At 32.5% G+C, this 25,488-nt stretch overlaps 1 protein-coding gene across 3 annotated transcripts in view; it reads right to left on the reverse strand.

Moving 5' to 3' along the window:
• Positions 1-531: 531 nt before the first annotated feature.
• The window catches only part of LOC123685478 (glutaredoxin domain-containing cysteine-rich protein CG31559-like), a 149,965-nt gene continuing 125,008 nt past the window's right edge, over positions 532-25,488 (reverse strand). For all 3 annotated transcript variants that reach the window (XM_045625182.1, XM_045625181.1, XM_045625180.1), the window contains one exon: positions 532-863. In XM_045625182.1, coding sequence (XP_045481138.1) covers positions 687-863 — 177 coding nt within the window. In that variant the 3' untranslated portion in view covers positions 532-686. The remainder of the gene's footprint in view (positions 864-25,488) is intronic.

Raw genomic sequence — 25,488 nt, forward strand, 5'->3', positions numbered from 1 at the left:
TTCTTCCGATCAAATAATCGGTTATTTTATGATATCGGAATGCTAATGTGTGACAATGTGTTGTTTAAGACTTGTTATCTCTCTGCTGGGCTGCTAAAAATTATCAACTGTAAACAAAAATTATTCTCGATCAATCCAGGATTCTCGAAATGAAATACAACTAACTAAATAACAAAATGAAATATAACTTTAAACAGATGATGAGATCTTTTGAAGATTGAAAGAAAACTTGGCAAGGAATAAAGAGTTTTCTTTCATTTTCCAAAAAATCGTGTCGTTTGACACTTATCAATTGCTCAAAGTTGATTTTGTTGATCAAGCTTGACATGCCACCCTTGACTTTTGGCCCCCTAGGCGACAGCCTATCCTGCCTATCCCCTAGCGACGGCCTTGTGCACATTGCTGAAAACACATTTATTTTCCAACAGGGTTTTCGAAAGAAGGAGACTAACAGGTTCACACATTCAACTTCTAAATGGAAGGTTTTATATGAGTGTTGGAACAATTGAAATAACATATTTGCGAAAAAAATATCAACGAAATTAAAATTTAATGCGAAATATAAAAAAACATTACATATACAACTATATGACACAAATACTAAAAATTCATTATAAATAAACTCAGTGAATAATAAAATGATGATATTGCTCTTGATTTATCTTGGGAATGAATTTCCTGAACTGTCAGCAGCAGGCTGTACATCTCACTAAGCCCACTTCATCACAATTCATGCATTTAAGGGCCACGAATTCGGCAGTGAAATGGTTCCGGTGGACGGATTTCTTGCTTCCGTTACAGACTGTGCAAGGAAGGAGACGGTAACCACCGCAAACTTCGCAAGATAAACAAGCATTCATAGTCTGAAATGAGAAAAAAACTTAAACAATTTTTGTAAATTGTCGATCAAATAGCAGACGTGATAATATCCGTTCTGGTAAGTATTAATTTCTGGTGAATTTCATATGATAATAATAATAATTTATTGATCCTGCAGGACTCTCAACAATTTGTATAGGATAAGTCAAAGAAATATTACAATTTATTCAACCATTCTATTATTCACAACATAAAGGTACTATTCCATTGGAGGATCAACGAATCAGAGAGAAATTCCCTAACCGAATAGAAACACTTTTGCAGCAATAACTCCTCAATTACATTTTTGAATGATTGTTTGTTCAAAGATAACAAATGGGAGGGCAAATGGTTGAACAATCAAATGTCCAGATAAAGTGGAGAATGTTCAATACTATGAGTCCGATGTTCAGGAACCATAAGCACCTGTGAATTGCAGGTTCCATGATCATGCAAACTAGCTAGTTTTTTCCAATTAGTCTCCATTATCCTTAGCGTATATGAGACATTTGAATATGTATAAACATGGGAGTGACAGTAATCTATAGGCAACAAATATAGGTCGACAGGATGCGCGATGGTTCAAACCAACGCCATCGAAACGTTTCACCTAGAGCCTACTTGCTGGCTTCGATATGTGGACGATGTCTTCGTCATATGGCCACATGGACCCGAAACTCTCCAAGACTTCTTTGATCATCTGAATAATATGAATAGCTATAACAAATTCACAATAGAAGTTAAAACCAACGACTCACTCCCTTTTCTAGATGTCCTCATAGCAAATCCATCGATTCCTCTACACACACGATTTACAGAAAACCAACCCACACAAACCGCTACCTGAATGCAAATTCACACAAAACTGACAGATAGTGTACACATTCCAAAATGAAATCAACATCCTCCAAACCGCCCTACAACAGAATGGCTGCAACATTCAACAAGTTCACAAAGCCATTAACCGACATCGGAGCCCCCCACCCCTTCTACTATAAATACAAGATATCTCGTGGTTAACATTCAGGAGGACAGAAGATATCCAAAAAACGAGAATACTGTTGTTGATGATATCTAAGGAGTAGGCAGATTGAGACCCAGGCTTAAAGTCAACGGTTCTTGAGAATGGCTCCAAACGTAGAACACGACAAAATATTTGACGCGGTCCAATCCGGAACACACAAAGTTCAAATATTTCCCACCGCGTAAACCTATCCGAACATATATACAGGGTCCTGCAATAGTGCGTTAGGCTTCCATAGCTGTCAAACCAGACGTTTTAAAAATTTAGTTGAAAAGCATTCCCTTTGTACTTTCAATTCTGCATCTCTGGAATAGTTATTTATAATACAAGTGCAGAAGGCATTGATATTCTTCCACGAGTTCAAAATTCAAAAACGAGCCACGAAGTGGCGAGTTTTGGAATGAACGAGTGGTAGAATGAGCCTTCTGTACGAGTATTATACATTATTTTCTCTAATTCATTGAATTTTCATTGAAATTAATGAAATATTTCCATAAATATAATTTAGTGATTTTTGCATTGAAAAATGTTGGTTGGCAAAACTGATTTCTTCAAGGCAAATTGATGAATTGACAGATAAAGCCGTGGCGGAAAGTTCGGAGTGCCAACATAGAATAATAAAATATAACTATGAAAACTGTGCGTTTCTGATATATTCTCGCACGATTTTGTTCTACAAGATGTGGAAGAATGAACGGAATAACCACAGAATTAGAGAAAATATTTTCTGAAATCAAGGTGTTTACAAATAAAATGATTCAACAAATCAGTGATTTTTTAAATGAAACACCCCTTACATTTTTGCATATTTTCAATACTCTTCGATACCCCTATCATGATGCAAAATATAAGGGATATTTTTCCAACGGTATGGATCTTATTCAGAAAAAACTGCAAAATTTCGACGATACAGTAGCTCGTTAAAAGCCCTTTACCGGTTTCCAGAAGCGATAGAAATATAAATTTGATCAGAATTTTCAACCCAAGAATTTGCCTAGTCATCGTTCGTAAATGATCAACCTCTTTTATACAGGGTATCCGTTATCAATGTCCAAATATGAAGAATTTAAAATTGTTTTTCCTCGATTTTTTTCAAAATGTAACACACTGTATTTTTTTCCATGATGATGTACACAGTTTGAAACCTTACATTTTGTCAGAAGTAACCTTAGGATTATTTTCACTCTTGTGTCCAGCCGGCACGAAAAATGACAATTCAACCAAAACTTTCAGGAATAATGAACATAATAACTAACGGATATTTTGAATGAGTCACACAATGAAACCAAACTGAATGACAAATTTTTGAAAAACTTTAAAACCCTTCCGAAATCACAATCCTTGAAGTTCAACATGAAAATGATAAAATTTGTCCGAATAAGAAACACATACATGGGTATTATTGGTAACTTGTGTATTCTAACGATTATGCAGTTTTATCGGCATCCAAAAAAATTGATTCCAACAAAATTGCTATAATATACAGCCAATCGTCATATTTTTGCGGGTTTGAAACGTTAAATCAAGCCCAAACGGTACCATCTAGAGCAAAAATGACAAGAATAAGACCCCCCTCGAAATCTTCCCGAGGCCCCAGTAAAACTTCCAAACCTTCGATTCTCATCGCGGTTCTCGAGTATAGGGGGTGTATCGGATTATTTTGACATTGCAAGTCTCTTATTTCTGTGATCTCTGTGGACAATTCGTCTGTCAGTGTCATGTTATAATATAATATTTAAATGTTATAATAGAATATTTAAATGTTATAATAGAATATTTAAATAAATATTCCATTTTGATATACTTCTGATGTCTTGAGAAAAATTGCAGTTTCCAAAGTTTTAATTTAATATTTAAATAAATGCTGTCAGATAAAATGCAAAGTCTTCGGCCAATCGAAAATTCAATAGATATTTGTCAAAATTTGGAAATGAATATTGATATCACTGAATGCATTTTCCTCAGTTAAGGTTTGTTTGAAGGGTTTGTATCATTGATTCAATTGGATGAATGTTACTTTATTTCAGGAATTTTTCGTTCATTTTCCACAAACCATGAAACTACATTCTCATTCGTGAGAATTTGAATCTATTGCGACAGAAGATGGAACTACAAAAAAGAACAAAAGCTTCATCCTATCTTCTGATGTAATATATAATCCGTAAATTGTAAACTTTGAATAAACATTAATCAACCATAGTGCCAGAAGAGTACATGAATGAATGAACCAAAACAATATGATAATAAATTTAGTCTTGGATTGGAGTAAAAGTTGTGTTACTATGAAACAGTATTATACAGATAGAAAAACTTCTTAAAGATATTTCAGAAGTGGCTTTATTACTGGAAAAGAGAGTAAAGTTAATCAGATGACATTCAAAAATTCCAAGTGTGTTTTGAGTAGGTAAAAATATACACTGTTATAACCAAAGAGTGCAAAAATATAAGCAACCTATCCATTTTTGAAGAATTCAAGTGCAGTGCTATGGAATTCATAATGAATAAATCAAATTGTTGTGAAATCTTCCATACAAATAATTTCAACTATATATCGGGTGTCCCAAGGTGAGTGGCCTATTAGATTATTATGGAAACTATTGATGGTAAAGATTTCAAATTTTGTGGATGGATATTTGGCCATGTAAGGTACATTTTTGAAATAATTTCACATTTCCAGTGTTGCCGGATGTACCACAATTTGGCAACAACTTTGTTATTTTAAATGGGACATCAGGTATTTCTATTTTTTTATGATACTCCATAAAATATTAAATCTATTCACTATTACTTTTCCATCCCTATCTTCAACGGTTTTTGAGTTATTAATTATTTTTCGAAATTTTAGATCAAATTGGCGTATCATGAAAATGACTCTAGTTCGCTCAATATTTGAGATTTAAGTCAGAAATTTCGCAAGTCGTTAGATATTGATCTGATCTGTGTCACTGCTTTTGAATTATGGTTGTCAATAATACAGGACGGACCAAAAAAAATCATCATTTTCCAAGTTACAAAATTGTAGAAAAGTCTATTTTTTCAAATTAGACACCTAGTATATTTTTCAATTTTTGGAATCAGTACAACACACTCTACAATTTTTCTATTCACGTCCCTATACCTATCTCAACTGGATTCCGAGTTATATGCGTTTATTAGATTTCACATTGATTCAATAAGTTAATTTCTTTTGTATTGTTATTTTCTCTATGTCGTTCATAGATGGATAAATCAATGAATCAGTTCAATCCATAAGTGTCAAAATAAACAATTATTGACTAACAGGTGTTTTGTTCCGAGGTTTTTCTATAAATAATGGCTCAAGAAAGATATACACATATAACGCATATAACTCGGACTCCAGTTGAGATAGGTATAGGGACGTGAATAGAAAAATTGTAGAGTGTGTTGTACTGATTCCAAAAATTGAAAAATATACTAGGTGTCTAATTTGAAAAAAAAAAGACTTTTTTACAATTTTGTAACTTGGCAAATGATGATTTTTTTTGGTCCGTCCTGTATTATTGACAACCATAATTCATAAGCAGTGACACAGATCAGATCAATATCTAGCGACTTGCAAAATTTCTTACTTAAATCTCAAATATTGAGCGAACTAGAGTCATTTTTGTAATACGCCAATTTGATCTAAAATTTCGAAAAATAATTAATAACTCAAAAACCGTTAAAGATAGGGATGGAAAAGTAGGAGTGAATAGATTCAATATTTTATGGAGTATCATAAAAAAATAGAAATACCTGATGTCCCATTTAAAATAACAAAGTTGTTGCCAAATTGTCGTACATCCGGCAACACTGGAAATGTGAAATTATTTCAAAAATGTACCTTACATGGCCAAATATCTATCCACAAAATTTGAAATCTTTACCATCAATAGTTTCCATAATAATCTAATAGGCCACTCACCTTGGGACACCCGATATATACCCTGTTATATTATCATAATATTATTTGCCGCTCAACTGAAACATGTATCAATAAACCTTGGAAATTAGAGACTCTCAAACTTATAACCTGATTTCTCGAAAAGGTTCCACCTAGATAGGATATCACAATTGCTTATGTGGTAACATAAGCCATGGGTATTTGAAAGGCAAGTCTGTTCATTCTGTCTCTTTTAGTTTGTCTATTATAGCTATACTGAATATTTCTAAAAAACAAATTCACTTTAGATGTGAATTAAATTTGGACTTATGCATCATATCATATATGACTATAAATTTGAGAAAGACATATTCTTCTAAATTCCATTATTAGTACTTTGAAGATATTGATTTCAATAATTTATGGAATATATTAACTGGTCTTTCTTCAGTTGAAGTTTGGTGATTAGATTTTCTTCAAACGAATATTTATCCTCCATTTTTTGTGGAACAATTAAATTATTCATCGATGGCGAGGATATACATATAAAAAATCAGTTGAAATACTAGTCAAAATGGTACGACAGCGATAGAATTTAAAGGAACATTCAGTATATGAAGAATTTTAACAAGGCAATTACTTTTGAGATTTTTTTCAGAATTTTTTTAAACGTAATCGGTTAACACGATCGTGTCACAGGGTATTGGTTTTCGGTGAAATTGGAAGAGAAAACGCAATATATTGAAAGGAAAGTGGAAATAAGAGGTGTTAGTTGAGTGTTCCATAAGATTAAAATAATAGAGAAATAGACTCGTAAAGAGACACCACATAAAAAGTGAGGTTAAGGAAGTTTCAACAGTTCAAAATAAACCGAAGCAGAATCAGAACGGTAAACTGTAACTGAAGAGCCAGCGGTATACTGGGTCGGAGCCTGAATTGAGTGGGGAGCCGACTATAACCGGAGTACCGACGCAAGAAGATTAGGCAGCTGTGAAGCGGGAACGATAAACGGAGATCATTAATGAGCGGAAGTGACAGGAAAAGGTACCGGTTTGAAGAGAACGAGGTAGACTGGTCGAGAAAGATAAAGAAAGTATTGAAATCACCTGAAGTTAAACAGATGAAGAAAGACGACGGAATGGATGTCAATAGTTTGGAAATACTATTCAAGAGAATGATGGAAGAGATGAAAATAGAAATGAGCACAAATACTGAGGAAGTGAAATCGGAAATAAATGATATAAAACAAGAGGTGAGGAAAAAAAAAAGTAAATGGCAATCTGAAAGGGAATTGCTAGAAAGTTGAATCAAAATCCTGGAAGATAAAGCTAAAAAAGAGGGGAATAGGATCAAGAAAAATAATATTTTAATCAAGAATTTGAAGGTCAAGGATAGTAACGAAAAAGAAATGGTGGAAAAATATATTGCAGGACAACTGAAAACCCAGGACACGGAGACTGTTAGACCAATCGATAGTAGCATAATATGACCACTTGTTACCAATTTTTTAATCAATGTGTTACCTTTAGTTTGTATTGTAGTTGTTGGATCTCTAGGTAGTCTTCTGTAATAGTCAAGATGATTGAGAATTCCATTAGATAGTTCTATGTATTGTGACTTGTCCATAATAACTGTTACGTTACCCTTGTCTGATTGTATTACCTGTAAGTCAAAGATCTCAAAGGACATCCAGACTTACAGGTAATACAATCAGACAAGGGTAACGTAACAGTTATTATGGACAAGTCACAATACATAGAACTATCTAATGGAATTCTCAATGATCTTCTGACACCATCCGTCAAAGAGAGATATAAATGACAAATGTTTGGTTCCACAGAATTATATTCACTTTCTTAATTTTGTTTATTATTTTTAGGTGTTGAAACTACGAAATGGTGGATGCGAAATTTTTTGATAATTCTATTAAGTAGGAGGAGATGTTATTAAGATTGTTAGTATCTTGTTTTGTATTCATAGTATTGTCAGTCAAACTGACAAAATTGGGAAAGTGAATATAATTCTGTGGAACCAAACATTTGTCATTTATATCTCTCTTTGACGGATGGTGTCATGGTTTGTTTACCTTACACGAGTTGATGTCTGACAGAATATATGAGTGTTATCAATAATATTAGTTACTTGTTTAATCTTTATTACTGTGAGAGAGTAGTTGGGTTGAACTATTTTGTTTTTTGAATATTTTGAAATAAGATCAACAGGAAGGAATAAAACCACAATATATGTACGTTAGTTTTGTGAACTTGCTATTTGTAATGTTTATATTTAATATACAGGGTGAGTCTTTGACTTGTACATTTATTTTAACCCAAGATTCCTGAGATCAAAAGAAACACTTTTTTCCTTTACCATTTTTTCCGATTCGGCCCGGTTAAAAAGATACAGGCTGTTGAAAATCGTTAAAAAAATGTGATTTTCGGCTATATCTCGGAAATGGTTGTATCGAAGGAAATGATTTTTGAAATATAGCTTTTTTTTGATGTGATACATCTTCTCCGAACACCAGATTCCATACACATTCTTCTGTTTCTTTGTTATGAACATAACATACCATAAAAATACCAGAAATTCGAAGAAACCAACTCTTAATAGTAATTTGAACGTTCATTGAAGAATATTTGGCTAATTTGAAAAATTAAAGTATTCTTCATATTTTCTCGTACAAAGCGCCGTTTTCGAATAACTTGATCTTAAAAAAAAAAATTATCTGTGAAATTCAAAAAATTGGGTACTTTGGCTGAATGCAACTCTGTTCTATTGTGGAAAAAAAAACCACAGAAATGAATATTTACAATGAAGTCATGTCTCAGATTTAAGAATTGAAGTACTAGCCAACTTAGTTTGAAAATGAAGTTATTTGAATAAGCTCACCTCAACTCCTCGATTTGATTGAAAATCACTGAGCTTTGGCACAGCTCTGATAATAAGAAGATACTTCACTAAAATCAACATTCTATTTTGAAAAGTTCAGATCACCTATAAAGCACATGTTTAAAAAAGTTTTCACAAAATAGTCCCATTATAATGACAACAATCAATATCCCACTAAAGACTGCTGCTATCGAACAATACTGTATTCTTCTTCGGCTCATTCAAACTCACATCGAAACATACCACTAGGACTAGGTACATACTAGACAAATTTTCATGTGATTGAGATTGAATACTTTTATTCTTTTGCTATTCCATAAATTCATCCTAAGAGCTTATGATTGACATACTTCCAAGAGGGCCATAATTGTTTTAATGTGAAAACAAATTAGGTGAGTTGAAAGAAACCAAATATTCTATTGTGGATATTTACATTGAATACTTCTCATTTATTTTCAATGCCAAAATCAAGATGAATTAAGTAGTAAAGTTGGCTATAATGTAGGTACACATTAACAACAAATTTGATTACAAGTGGAGTCTAACATTTTCCATTGATTACAGAGCCAGAATATTTTCCATATTTTCATACTGATGGTTTCAAAAATATTGATGCATTTCAATATTTTTATGAGATAGATGGAACAAATCAAATGCTTCATTTCATAACAAATATCTTATAACAATAACAGTGTAAACTGTAAATGAAAATTTTAGGTTAGAACATAGATTATTCGAACCGAACTGCTGTGTTTATATTTGGCATCACTCGAAATTTGAAATTCAAACTTAAAACCACAGATTACTATAGTCTGTGTTAGATCTTTCATAGATGAATATTATTTATTTGAGATTTTAAGGTTAATTCTTGCACGAAAAATAAACAACGATATCATATAAATGAAATATAATGAATGAATGGATATGAGTATCAGAGCTAATATGGGTGGTAGCGAGCTCAATTCGTTATAATTATCGAAAATGAAATAGAAATCAAGAGAAGAATATTTAATCTTTAGCGTCAACGAAATTGGAATAACTCATTTATTTGATTATAAACACTACTTTGTTCAACAAATGGAATGTTAAACGTGAGTTTATGATGGTTTTTCTAATTTAGTAGCTTATTTCCAAGGTTCAAGAGGTATATCTTATGCTTGAGAAAACTTCAGTGTTCCGGTTTTCAGGGGTGAATTAGCTCATTTTGAAAATTTAAAATGGCTATATCTTAGTAACCGGGCCGAATCGGAAAAAATGGTAAAGGAACAAAGTGTTTCTTTTGACCTCAAGAACCTTCGGTTAAAATATATGTACAAGTCAAAGACTCATCCTGTATATTGCAGATCCTTGAGAAATGTAAGAAGTCTTACCGAAAGCTTGGATGATATAAAAGTGTATCACTGAATTTCCTAGATCGAAACATCCTAACATTCTTATCTATTAGATATATTGCGATCAATAATTTTCTTACGAATTATATATATATATATATATATATATATATATATATATATATATATATATATATATATATATATATATCATTCCGTTCGAATATGTCGACGAGTAAAGCAGAAGTTCGTGATTCTCTACAAGTAATTGTTCCCCAATGCGGTTACTGTAAAAAAAATATTGTGAAAATTGGCTGGAAGTGTAATTCTTGCGACAAAGTTTTTCATGCTGGCTGTGGCGTGAAAATGAAAAAATGTTGCGAAATGGATCTTATTAGCGAGAAAAATGCAGGTGATATTTCACCGTTGAGTGATATAGATTCTAGGAGTGTGTCAGGTGATTCCACACATCAAGATCTCCTTCTTAAGATCATCCATGAATTAGAAGCGAAAAATAATATCCTTGTTGAAAATAATTCATTACTGAAATTCAAGATCGCTACATTGAAAAACAATATCATAACGAAAGACATCGAGATAAGAAACTTGAATAAAAAGTTGTCTACTGATAAGCGATATGTTAGTATCGATAATACGAGGATGTCAAAGAATACAATCGTTCCATCAACGAATACTGCAACTGGTGATCCGAAGTGTCTACCTTCCTCCCCGAACGTTGCGCTTGCGGGACCTTCAACAAGTGTTCCGTCAGAACGAAAACATGATGACCGGAATCAATTCACGCAGGAGCAAGTTAAGTCGGCGATAATAGGCGCCCAAAAAATTCAAAAACTGACAGAAAATTTGAATTCGGTTGAGAAAGTAGATGTTCAAGTTCCAAACCGAGTGCATAAAGATGATACAGAATGGAAATTAGTCAACAATAAAAAAACAAACCGTAAAAGACGAAAAACTCTAGTTGTAGGCAGTTATTCTGGTTCGTCTTCTATAGAGGGCGTAGAGAGCTATAAAGCTTTACATGTATCTAATTTAAGACCAGATACCACTGCTGAGGAATTGCAAACATTTTTGAAGCAGAATTTCTCTGTCGTGAAATGTGAAAAGCTGTCTTCGCGTTTTCCTGACGCTTATTCTTCATTTAAAGTACTCGTTCCCAGCTCAGAATACAAAAAAGCACTCGATGGTTCAAACTGGCCCAACAAAGTAAATGTTCATCATTTTTTTCACAGAAGAAAAATGAATCTAGAAAACAAGAATTAAACCTGGTACAAAACCGTTCAATTGCTGATGACTTCAAACTAATGCAGCTGAATGTACAGAGCATCTCCAATAAATTGGAAAACCTGGAAATACTATTCGAGGAAAAAAATCCTGATGTTATTAGTGTAGTGGAACATTGGTGCAACAAGGATAGTATTGGTGCAATGGTTATACCGGGCTATATACAGGCTGATTCTTTTTGCCGTTCCTACAGAGAGCATGGAGGTTCTATGCTGTTATGTAAAGCAGGTTTAATGTTTAAAAATTTGTTGTTATCCGAGTTCTCCGAGGAGATGCATATCGAGATTTGTGGAATCGAGGTATCTTTTCGGAATGCTCGGTTGGGTATCTTAAGCATATATAGACCCTGTAATGGGGATATTGATCTATTTTTTGATAAATTGCATTATGCCTTGCAGGCCTGTTTCAATGTTGTAGATTTTATTTTTCTATGCGGAGATTTTAATATTGATTATTTCAGGCAGGATTGTAAAAATAAGAAATTAACTGATTTGTTGCTCTGCTTCGGACTAGGGGTAACTTCAATGGTGGCTACTAGAGTATTCACCAATATAAATGGGAACACTTCTGTTTCAAAAGTAGATTATGTCATCACCAATACCGAACTAAAAAATTGTAAATCAACAGTATTCGAGGCGCATATTAGTGATCATAGAGCCATCTTTCTACATTTAAGTTCTGGCTTCCTTAAAAAACAAACACCAGAGTTCAGGTGGGTACGTAATATCAGTCAGAGTAACTTGTCCGATTTGGTGTCCTGTATTTCTGCTGAATGTTTTGATGAACTTTATTTGGAACCCAACGTTGATCTGTGTTTTCAAAGCTTCAGTAACATAATGCAGTATCACTTGGAGCAGTGTTGTCCTCTTATGCGACAGTATTCAGGCAATAATAGGAAAAAGTGGGTTACCACTGAAATTAAAAGTAGCAAGCGGAATTTAGATAATTTATACTGGCTTTACAAGAATATAAGTTCGCCAGACACTCTTGAATTATATAGAAGAGCAAAAAAACAACATAACATGCTCATAAAAACAACCAAACTCAGTTTTCATTGTTCGATGATTGAAAGATCAGACAACAAAGCCAAAACCGTTTGGAGCTTGGTAAATACTTTAACAACAAGAGGCATAAAAAATAGTAATCCTATTTGTATTAATATCAATGGAATAACACATGACGATCCAATTGAGTTGGTTGATATATTCGGTCGTTATTTCTCTTCAGTAGCAAGATATAAGTTAAATTCATGTTATGATAGTGATCTATCTGTTTCTTGCACTACTTCACCATTATTATGCAACAATTTCTTTTTCTATCCCGTTTCTAAGCATGAGGTGTCGGAAACAATAAAAAAGTTAAAAAATAAAAAAAGCACTGGTGTTGATTGCATTTCGGTTCAAATTTTGAAATCAGTTGCTGACGTTGTTTGTGAACACTTTGCTCACTTAATAAACCTTTCCATCAGTACAGGTAAATTTCCTAAAATTTTGAAAAAATCAATAGTTGTTCCCATTTACAAAAAGGGTGACGTGAATGAGATAACAAATTACCGGCCTATATCTCTACTTAGTGTATTCTCCAAGGTTTTCGAGAAGATTGTCCTCACTAGAATAATGGATTATTTGGATAAATTCAAATTGCTCAATTCGGCTCAGCATGGTTTTCGTACTGGTCGGTCAACCCAGACAGCTGCACTTTCGTTTGTAGAATCTGTTTACGAGTGTCTGGATAACAACTTTTGTGTAGCGGGTTTATTTTTTGATCTCTCCTGTGCTTTCGACACACTTTCCTTCCAGTTCATTCTAGACAAATGTTATAGTTTAGGATTCAGGGGGATATTTTTGGAATGGCTTAGAAGTTTTCTTGAGGAGCGAACCATGTCGGTTAGAGTGAATGATCGTTTTTCGGAAGAGTATGGTGTAGATCTTGGCGTTCCCCAGGGCTCCGTGCTGGGACCGTTAATGTTTCTATTATTTATTAATGATTTGCCTCATCATTTAACGTGCCTGTTGCTGACACTGTTTGCGGATGACACTTCGGTTGTCATTTCGGCCCGGAGCTGTGGGGAATTACAAGTAGCTTGTGAGACCCTTGTAACACAATTTGTGAATTGGTGTCACTCGAATAGGTTGATGTTGAATGTAGATAAGACGGTATGTGTTTACTTCGGCCTGAAAAATTTCGAGAGGGGTAATTTGAGAATTCGTTATATGGAGGACATCATTGTTCCAAGTGAATGTACCAAATTCCTGGGTGTCTATATAGACCGAAATCTAAGTTGGACTACCCATGTTGATTATCTCTGCAAAAAACTCAACACCACTTTTTTTGCAATACTAAGAGTTAAAAATGTACTTCCTGTTGGTTCACTATTAGACATTTATTATAGCCTGGTTTATTGCCATTTAACATACAATATTATTTTGTGGGGCAGCTGTGTAGATATCTCAAGAATCTTTATCGCACAGAAAAGAATAATAAGAAAAATATTTAATTTGAGTTCTCGAACAAGTTGTCGGCCAGTATTTAATGCAAATAGGTTATTGCCCTTACCTTGCATTTATATTTTGAAATGTCTTGTGTATGCAAAAGAAAATGAAAAAAACTGGACAAGACTATCCAGCAACCATGAATACAAGACCAGGAATTCACAGATTCTTTTAGTGCCTAAGCACCGAACTCATAAATTTGAATGCTCTCCACTTTATCAGAGCATAAAGTTATTCAATCACTTACCATCTTCTGTGAAATCACTGGACTTACGTAAATTCAAACTTGAAGTAAAGGAAATTTTGTTGAAAAAATGTTATTATTCAGTTGGGGAATATTGTGTTGATATTTTGATTTAAGCTTCTATGTAATTTTTTTTTTTTTTCATGTTGACTTATCCTATATACCTTTTGTATGGTGTCTTAATGGATGAATAAACTTATTATTATTATTATTATTATTATTATCATATATATATATATATATATATATCATATATAAATATATATATATATATATATATATATATATATATATATATATATATATATATATATATATATATATATATATATATATATCATATATATATATATATATATATATATATATATATATATATATATATAGATTTGTTTGACCGCTTATACAGACCCGAATCGATATACTCTACCGACTTTTCAGTCCAAAGCTGACGTTGTCAGACCCGACTCCGGGTCTGGTAGCGTTTAACCATATATTCTTGATCAGGGACGTTCGGGGATGCCAGGGATAAATTTTCAGCCGGGTGTGAAAAATCGGTGAAACATCATAATATATACAGAAAACTTCAGGGTTCGGCCAGTGCGAGGGCGCTTATATCGAGAGTAACACGCTGTATATAATTGATATATTCGATCGACTACTCCAGACCCTAAATATGACAACGCTGTAGATTGTATATAAACTTAAACCTCACACTCCGCACTGCTTATACAAACCCGGTATATAGGACCGACGTCGATAGAAATCATTTTTTATTTGTTCTTATAGAGCTCGTAAATCGGATATTCCATTTTTCTGAAATATACATCTAAAAACCATACGATTTGAAGCTTATACAAACCCGGTACATTGAATCGACATCATGAGAATTGGATAGTGATCCTTTCGATTATGAACCTAGCAGTCATACTTGAAGAATTTATCAAAACTAATAGTACTTTTCCATAGGTAGTCGTTGTGATAAATGCTTTCTTTTAGAGAACTTGGAATTCTGCTTGAGGGAACAGAGATACATGAAAAATTTTATGAGTGGTACAAATTTTCTTAATAACTTAAATGAAACGTATAAAGTATGATTTCAAATTATCTTAAACCTGAGAGGTACTTTCAAATAGCAATTATTTAAATCTGTCTCAAACGTAAACATCCGATGTTGTTGGAGCTATACTTCTCACTGGGCTCGAAAAATGTTCTGTCATATGTATCCTTCGATAAGGAAGCAATTCGTTCAAAATATACCAACGTTGAGCCTAGAGTATGCGGAACACTCATTCTATTGAAAAATGATTTCACGCCTATCAATCAACGAAACTTCCAGAAAAGAAGTTTCATATCTGTTTCCGAAAATTCTTCATAATTTTCCTGCCTATGATTGCACGAAACTAGTGAATTCGGAACTTTCTCTTGAGAAAAAAAGAAGTAAATTCGCCAGATTTTAAAATATTTCTGGCAAATCAAAAGTTGCATGCCAAACATACTATTCAACCTCAAACCGAAATAATTATCGAATTGGGATCAACGTGGAAAATGAAGACGAAAAATGAACTAAGGTAAAAAATCTTTTAAGAATCAAAAGAACTTCAAATTGAGGGTTATCAATAAATATGACTCAAACGACCGCAAATGAGTCATACCAACTTATTCTCCACGGTTCAAGTCTTATTTGGAATCATCCTGTATAGAACTTGAGTTATTGTGTAGTGCAGCATGTTTTTCTGCTTGTTACAGGAGAGCTGCATGCGATCATTTTTCTCCAAAGACTTTGATCTTCGGATTTTGAAAAAAAAAATTATCAAGCAATTGAATTCGAATATTTGATGAGTAATTGTCGTTCGAAATCGATTCTGTCGGGCGCAGACATGATGAGTATAGAATCAAGTTTAATGATTTATAACTACCTATGATATAACTTTATTTTATATTGTTTTGTATAAACAATGAAAATATTATATAAATGAACCGAATAAAAACCATGCTTCACAATCAAAACTATGTTGGAAATGATGGCCAATCATAAAAAGAACGGTTTGAATTCAATCAATTAGGAGTGTTGAAGAAGAATACAATAGATTGGTATAGTGTTATGAGGAGATATTGAACGTTTTCTGTGAAATTCATAGGAATATCGAAACTAAAAAGAATGAATCAAAATAAAAGCATTGATATAAATGTTATATCGATAACTGGAATGATCTAATTCTTAGTTACAACTAGTTGAATAAAATAAATATTCTTAGAATTTGTCTCAGAACTGAAATCATCTGGAAAAATAAGAATGTGTGAGTGAAATAGATATTGTGAGCGGGTACTTGATTGAAAAATTCATTGAAAACATAATTATAATAAAAACTGAAAATATCACATAACTGCAAGTCTGCAAATAAGGTTTAAAAATAACAAAACAAAAATAAAATGAATACTTTTCAGTCTCAAACAAATATTTTCAATTACACTCTATTTTTGCTAGTATTCTTTATATACCAGGATTTTAATTCGAACTCGGGCATCATTCTGGAAACTTGGCGAATGCATGGAAATGAATTCCATACATTCATGTTTTCTGGGAGGATTCTTATTCCTTACATGATTCTTGAAGTGTATTAGTACTAATTGCTTCTCCTCTCCTGACCTTATATGGCGTTTTACTTCTTTGAGTGATCACGTCAGTTGATGAGCCTTGAAATATAAGTATCAAATATAAGATTTCTGTGCTTTTCAGGGCCATTATCTGAAACAGAACCTATATAAAACATTTAATATTCCTGCATATTGAGAAGGTGTACACTCTGTTTGTGAGGTGCGAATCAAATTTTGCCTCAGATATAAACATTAATTATTGAACTGTTCAAAATAATCATCATTCGTTTTTCATTACAATCAATATTGGAAGTCATAACACAAACATGTATTTTGTTAGATGTAAATCAGAAAAATTTCTATGAATAATAACAATTCTTTTTCTTTCTAAACATATATAACACTAAATATAAATTATTCATTAAACTTAAAGAATCATCGAAAGTTTTACTTTCACATGGCAAATGACTTATTGAAATCTGTGGACATCAGATAAGGGAAATTGTCCGTGGCCACCAAGATTTACTATCGTTAGATTTGTTCTTTCGGTCACATTCAAAGAGTATCATTCATCAGTTGAAAAATTTCCAAATAAATTATCCGGCACTGTTAAATTCAGAGAACTTGGTGGCCACCGAATATATCTGAAGTTCACAGATTATAATGGATAGGCTTTAGGGTGACTTGCTATGTGGAACTGAATTTTTTGATTATTTATATAGTTGGATGAGCAATTTATATTCCATGTTATCATTATGAAAAGGAAATAAAAAGCGATTTCATTTCTCATAGAAATTTTTTCGATTAACATTCAAAAACCACAAGATTGTATCACATCTATAATAACTAACAGCAATAAAAAATGATTACACAAATAGATTCTACTGAAAAAAGCTCCTGTAGAATGTTTTTGTTTCATTACTATAGTACCAATGATAAGAAGTATAAAGAAAAGTATAAACTTTTCTTTATACTCCATTTTCACCTTTCTTTGTGTAGCTTGAAAACAGATATACAGAAGGGCAGACCAAGAAACAGATGAATGGACGGACATACAGACGTACGAAAAGATAATCAGACATACGGATGGAATGTCAAACATACATACAGACAAACAGGCATATGGACGGAAGGACAGACAATGATTATGATTTTTCATCAGGGATTCGCAACTCTATCGTTTGAGATAATTTTCGGCTTAACATTCGAAAACGAAAACTTTCCTCGAAAAACGAGCGCGCAAGTACTATTTTTCTAATCTTTAACATTCTGTGTGATTCGAATTAGGAATGCATGTATGAGGTTCTAAGAAAAAATTAAAATTTTCTTGGTTAGGAATAACTTTCGATATACTTACACAATCTCCCAATCTATAATGATGACCCATCGATGCACATTGCTTATTTGAATGAACCTCTCTTTCAAAGTCGATACCTACAGAACAGATTATCAGTTGTTTCATAATTTGTATCACTAAAATTAGTGAGGCAATAATGAGTTATTGCTTCGAACAATATCATAATCTAAAGAAATTGTCTCATGGAGTATTCATAATCTATTCTATTTAAAAATATAATAATAATTTTTACTATGCAGTTGCTGCGCGCGGACATTGTTCCTTCACATCTCAACACAACTCATACCAATTAAACGATACCACAATAACACAAAAATTTCGAGCCCTTTTGTATATCGAATAAACAAGATCGGACCCAAATGCGAGAACGCCCCACTCTGTATATAATTGTTATGGTCAATCAACGTCTCCATTCCCTCAATGTGGTTGACCGCAGATGAAAGGCAACGATTTCAATATTAGATATTTTATCTTATCTGTATATAAACCTAGAACTAACACTTGGCTACTTATACAAGCCCGGTACAAACAGCCGTCGTCATGAGAAATGCTCATTTCGAATTGTCTGTACCCAGATCGAAAATGAAATATTTAAACTATTTGCATTATATGCAGGTGATGTATGTAAGGAAGGAAAACGACTTCATGATTTGATTCTTGTATGAAAATTAGAAGGAGTAGTTCAATTATTTTTCGAAATCAGCCTCATTTCCAAGATACATTCCGTACAGCTCTAATAGTGTGTTGGCGAGTTTATGGTTATTGATATTTGTAACTGCTCTGAATGAACATCGAATACAATTACTCTACATAATGTTCGAAATTATTTTTGTGAAGATGATATTTCAGACATATAATCAGACTTTGGAAAAGAATATCGAAAGAGTAGAGTAGAGTAGATACTTTTTTTGAAATAAATCGATGCTTACGAGTATATCTGACCACTTTCAATACAGACACACGAAATCTTAGAATATTTCATTCTATGGTGCACTAACTCATTGATATGAAATGAGAAGAAGAATTTTTTCGAATGACCAACAATTTTTCATTCTCATACGATTTTGATGGAACAAAGCGTAGATGTTGTTTGTTGTTGTGAAATAGATAAATTAATCACTTTATTTCCATATACAGTTGATACTCCTTCTAATTTCCATACAAGAATCAAATCATGAAGTCATTTTCCTTCTTTACATCACCTTTATATAATGTAAATAGCTTAAATATATGATTTATGAGCTGCGTACAGAAAATTCCAAAAGAGTAATTCTCATGACGACGCCCGTATTTACTGGGCTTGTATAAGTAGCCAAGTGTTACTTTCAGGTCCATATACAGAAAAGATGAAATATCTAATATAGAAATAGTTGCCTTTTATTTTCGGCCTACCACATTGAGGGACTGGAGAAGCTGATTGACCATAACAATTATATACAGAGTGTGGCGTTCTCGCATGTCGAGTTCGATCTTGATTATTCGATATAAAAAGAGCGCGAAATGTTCGTGATATTGTAGCATCGTTTAATTGGTATAAGTCGTGTTGAGAAGTGAAGGAACAATGTCCGCGCGCAGCAACTGCATAGTAAAAATTGCGACAGGTATTATTATTATATTTTTAAATAGAATAGATTATGAATACTCCATGAGACAATTTCTTTAGATTATGATATTGTTCGAAGCAATAACTTATTATTGCCTCACTAATTTTAGTGATACAAATTATGAAACAACTGATAATCTGTTCTGTAGGTATCGACTTTGAAAGAGAGGTTCATTTAAATAAGCAATGTGCATCGATGGGTCATCATCACAGATTGAAAGATAGTGTTAATATATTTAAAGTTATTCCTAGCCAAGAGTATTTAAATTTTTCCCTAGGACCCCATACATGCATTTCTAATTCGAATTACACATAATGTTAAAGATGAGAAAAATAGTTCTTGCGCGCTCGTTTTTCGAGGAAAGTTTTCGTTTTCGCATAATAAGCCGAAAATTATCTGAAACAATAGAGTTTCGACTCCCGGATGAAAAATCAAAGGTCAAATTCTTTGTCTGTCCTTCCGTCTGTATGCCTATTTGTCTGTATGTATGTCATTCCATCCGTATGTCTGTTAACATGATATATGAATTGCTCATCAATCTATATAAAAAGCCTCTCAATTTATTATTGCCAGGTATTTCCTTAAAAAATTTTTCAACTGATGAATGGTGCTCATCAAATGTGATCAAAGGGACAAATCTAACGATGTTAAATTCATAGATCTTGGTGCCCACCGACAATAAACACAATATCTGAAGTCCACAGATTTTAATATGATATTTGACATGTGAAAGTAAAACTTTCGATAATTTTTGAAGTTTGATGAATAATTAATATTAAGTGTTTTATATGTTTCAGACGGAAAAAAATCAATTAGCATAGAAATTTTTCAGATTTACATCTGAAAAAACATACGATTGTATTATGATTTCAAAACTTAATTGCAACGAAAAATAAATGATGACTATTTTGAGCAGTTCAATAGTTAATTTCTGTTTTATATCTGAGGCCAAATATGATTTGTTCCTCACAAACAGAGTGTACCGGGTGGGCAAATTTCGATGTTTTAGCACTACAACTTTTAAACCTGAGGTGATAGACAAAATCTGATACCCTATACTCGGTCTCTTTTTCTGAGAAAATTGCAAGAGTTGTATTCATTTTTGGCCACCTGCTTTTATTTTCGAGTTATAAACGAAAATTGGAAAAATGGCGATATCGAAAAACTTTTATATTTCCGCTAATACTGATGCTAGAGCTCCGAAATTAAAACATTATACAGGCACTGTTTTACGTAGAATCCAGTTATGTTTTTTCAAAGGGAAACACTAAATTTCTGTGTCATTTCTTGAAAGCTTAATTTTTCCTGATTTCAAAAATATATAACATTGTGTGGTTTGAATCAAAATAAATAATTTTGGGTCGAAGCTTCGTAATTAATGACCCTTTTGAAAAAACAAGACCGCTACTGGATTTTACGTGAAAAAGTGCCTCGATAATGTTTCAATTTCAGAGCTCTATCTTCAGTATTTTCCCAATTTTCGCTTATAACTCGAAAACAAAAGAAGGTGGCCAAAAATGAATACTACTCTTGTAAGTTTCTCAGAAAAAGAGACCGAGAATCGGTATGAGATTTTGTCTATGTCTAATGGTTTAAAAGTTGTAGTGCTAAAACATCGAAATTTGCCCACCCTGTACACCTATTGAAGTAGGCAGGAATATTAAATGTTTTATATAGGTTCTGTTTGAGATAATGGTAGTGAAAGCCCAGAATGTTTCAAAAAAAATCTAATATTTGATACTTATATTCCAAGGTTCTTCAACTGACGTGGTCACTTAAAGTGAAGAAGTAAAACAGAAACGTCATATATGGCCAGGAGAGGAGAAGAATTTAGTACTTCAAACACTTTGAGAATCATGTAAGGAATAAGAAGCCTCCCAGAAAACATAAATGTATGGAATTCATTTCCACGCATTCACCAAGTTTCCAGAATGATGACTAAGTTAGAATTTAAATCCTAGTATATATAAAATTCCAGCAAAATAGATTGTTAATAAAAATATTTCATTGAGAATGAAATATTAATTATATTTTCAATGAGTTTTTTAATCAAGTACCCGATCACAATATCTATTTCACTCACATATTCTAATTTTTCCAGATGATTTCAGTTCTGAGACAAATTCTAAGAATGTTTATCGTATTCAATTTAGTTGTAACTAAGAAGTATCAGTATTAAACTTATTATAAATTAACAAAATCATAATATCTATTTTGCCATCCTTGATGCCTTCTCGCTATAATGGTCGATTAAATACAACTCACCTCATAAAAGTTTCGCTGTGCTCTCATCAAACACAAGAACTCATAACCAAAATTTCAGATAACTTATTTCATCACCTAACTCCAGATTCAGACATAAATTAATCGTGATTGGCGGATATATTGTAAGACATCGATATTTTCTGAATTCAATTACAATCGTTTGAGATCATTTCTTCTCGATATTCGAAAATTACGGACATTCTAACAAATTTTCATTCATTCAAAGTAACAGTTGATATTATTCAATAAACATATTTCATGAAATAGCTGAACCATGCGAAAAATGCAATATTATCTTGATTTGTTCAGTTCTCAACGCCACTTATACAATTATAACAAAATGGTATATCGAATAGACGCGATAAGACCCTGTAATCTGACAACACCGCTGGGATCGACAAGGTGGGCTGTACATGTCAGTTGAGTATATGTGGGAATGAAAAGTCGGCGGAACGTGACGGGTCTCAAAAAGAGAACAGAATATATAACTTTCATGAATGAAAAAAAAAATTTCCCCTCTATGGATGCCTAAGGAGTTATATTTTCAAACAGCTGATTTTTCACATATACACTCCAAGAAAACACTCGGATCACATGGGTCTGAGGTAGCCTGCCAAGTATAACGGGACTGAATACGTCTGTTGGATAAATATATATATATATATATATATATATATATATATATATATATATATATATATATATATTTTACCTTCACACACATATACAGGGTGAGTCTTTGACTTGTACATATATTTCAACCGAAGATTCCTGAGGTCAATAGAAACCCTTTTTTCATTTACCATTTTTTCCGATTCGGCCCGGTTTAAAAGATACAGGCTGTTGAAAATCGATAAAAAAATGTCATTTTCCGTTATATCTCGGAAATGGTTGTATAGAAAAAAATGAATTTCGGGATATAGTTTTTCATGTATGTGATGAATCTTCTCCGTGCACAAAATTTTATCCACATCTCCCCGTTTCTTCATTATGAACACTTCATCCCATAAAAATACCAGAAATTCAAAGAACCGAACTCTTAAAAGTAACTAGGACGTTCATTGAAGGATATTTAGCTCATTTGAAAAATAAAAGCATTCTTCATATTTTCTCGTATATTGAGCCGTTTTCGAGTAATATGTGTTTAAAAAAAAAAAAAATCTGTGAAATTCAAAAAATTGGGTACTTTGGCTAATTGCAACTCTGATAGAAAAGACTCACAGAAATGAATATTTGCCACGTTGTCAGGTCAAAAATCATGGATTGAAACACTGAATTTGCATTGACAAGTGAGGGAACCAGCCGACTTAGTTTGAAAATAAAGTGATTTGAATAAGCTCACCCATTGAGAAAATTCAATTCTTTTTGGTAAATCCGTCGGCAATAAAGCTTGTACCTTTGGAATATGGTATGGGCATTGCGAGACGTCTCGTACTTGTTTCGGGGTGCTGTTGCACGTCATCCAGAACATCATCCATTGTCTCTTGATCGCATTCGGCCATTATCCACAATGTTGATAGCGAGGGTTCCATGATCACGCAATCTTTGAACAATCCTTACGAAAGTTCTCTCATTTGGCTGTCTCCTATTTGGAAACAGCCTTCCATAAGCTTCTTTAGCTCTTCTCGCTATTTTTCCCTTTGTGAAATAGCATTCCAACATATCTACCATCTCCTGGTTAGAATACATTCTGCTAATTTCCACTTAACACACTTAAAGAACTTCACAAACAAACACTTTACACTAAACAAACACCTTACACTAAACAAACTAAACACACTTAACACTTAACAAGTTGAATGCACTTAGGTAACACTTAACAAACTAAATACACTTAATACTTATCATTTACATTAAACAAAGCAACAGAAATCATAATACCATAAATTCGAATTTCAATTGTTTTCGGATCATTCTATGCGCATGACCGATCAACATAGAAGAATCTCGAATAATTTTTTAAACAAACCATCAAATTTATGAATTAATAAATTTATTTCAATTATGAATTTCATTAAATGTAATAATTAGTATCATCCGAAATGTTAAATCGAATTTTGTATAATAAAATAAGTCATAATATGCTAGATTACCGTATGTTATGAACGATTTGAACTATTGCGCATGGCCTCAGAGTTTATTACTTTATGCGCATGGTCAAACTGAAAATTTGAGAAATCTCGAAGAATTGTGGTTGTTTGGCAAACAAATGGAATAATTCGATAAATGATTCGAAAATATTTTATGTTTCAATAAGAAACAACATAGTTCGGCGTAAGTAAGTTACTAAGTTATATAATATAAATAATATATTGAATAATTATTGTATTTTTTCAGATCTCCTAATAATTCATCGAATCATTCAGAAAAACAACATAATGAATTTAATTGGACGACGATTTTCTTTCGTGAAGATGATTGCCCACTAGATACAGAGAAGTTTCAGATGACCTGTATTTAAAGAGAATCTTGAACCCCTTCAAATTAAATCCAACCGGAAACAGTTTGCTGTGAGGTGTTCATGATTTCATAAGGATAATTTTGAAATAACCAAAAATCTACAATACAATGATTCTGTTGATAAATTCAACTACTTGAATAAGTGAAGCACTAGTTCTGTAATGAATATTTAATCAAACTTCATACTCATCGATGTACTGAAAAATAATTTCAAAGTCACTGATTTCACCATTAACGCAGATCCTATCCTATTATCTAGTACATGTACTGATCCAATCCATATGTTTCAGAATCAATAGCTATTGATATATACTACATAGTTTGTAGTTACTGTCCGTGGTTTATTGATATTATAATAATATAATGAATACATCTGAGATCAGGAATCATTGAGAATTAATTCGAATAGTGGCAGGCCTTATTTAATAATTATTGAATGTTTTTTATTTCGCACAATCCATCTGAGGCAAAATGAATCTACTTGAGAAGTGGTTATTTATAAATTAAATGAAAATAAAGACAATTTATTATTATGGTAGTTTCTACTTCAATTCCTGTTTTTTGATATGCATTTTTTTGTTTCAGTAATGAAAAATCTTTATTTCAAATTGCTTTGAATGTTGTATACCTACTGTGGGCCACAAGCCAAATATTTTTCTATTTTGAATACTGGATTTATAGTAAGAGTGGATTTGGCAATAATACATGATTTCAAGTCACTGTTAATCTTTCGATAAGTTTATCAAAACTTTAGTTTATTGAGTACTTTTGAAAAAAAGGTATACCTTACAAGAATTCAAAATTTATTGTACATGTAGTTGATATGTGAAAACAAAAAAAAAAGATTACATAATTGTTGGGAAGTTCCATAATATTTTCAGTTTATCTGTTCGATAATAAACAAGTAAATTAACTTGTACGTTGTACTTCCTTTTTTCTAGCCGAATACCATTTTATCATCTTCAGGAAAATAAAATTTTCGAAGATGTTGATTATAACATTGATAATATTAAGGAAAGACTAATTGCTTCTTTATTATCGAAAGTACTCGAGAGTATTTTTTGGAGTTACCTATTGGGTATGAAATTTTCAGACAGAATATTGGCATTAGTGAACACTAAGAAGAAAAGGATTTCAAATATTTTCATGAAATTACTGAGCTTTGGCACAGCCCTATA

Source organism: Harmonia axyridis, chromosome 7 (assembly GCF_914767665.1).
Source record: "Harmonia axyridis chromosome 7, icHarAxyr1.1, whole genome shotgun sequence".
In the NCBI taxonomy this organism is placed as follows: Eukaryota; Metazoa; Arthropoda; class Insecta; order Coleoptera; family Coccinellidae; genus Harmonia; species Harmonia axyridis.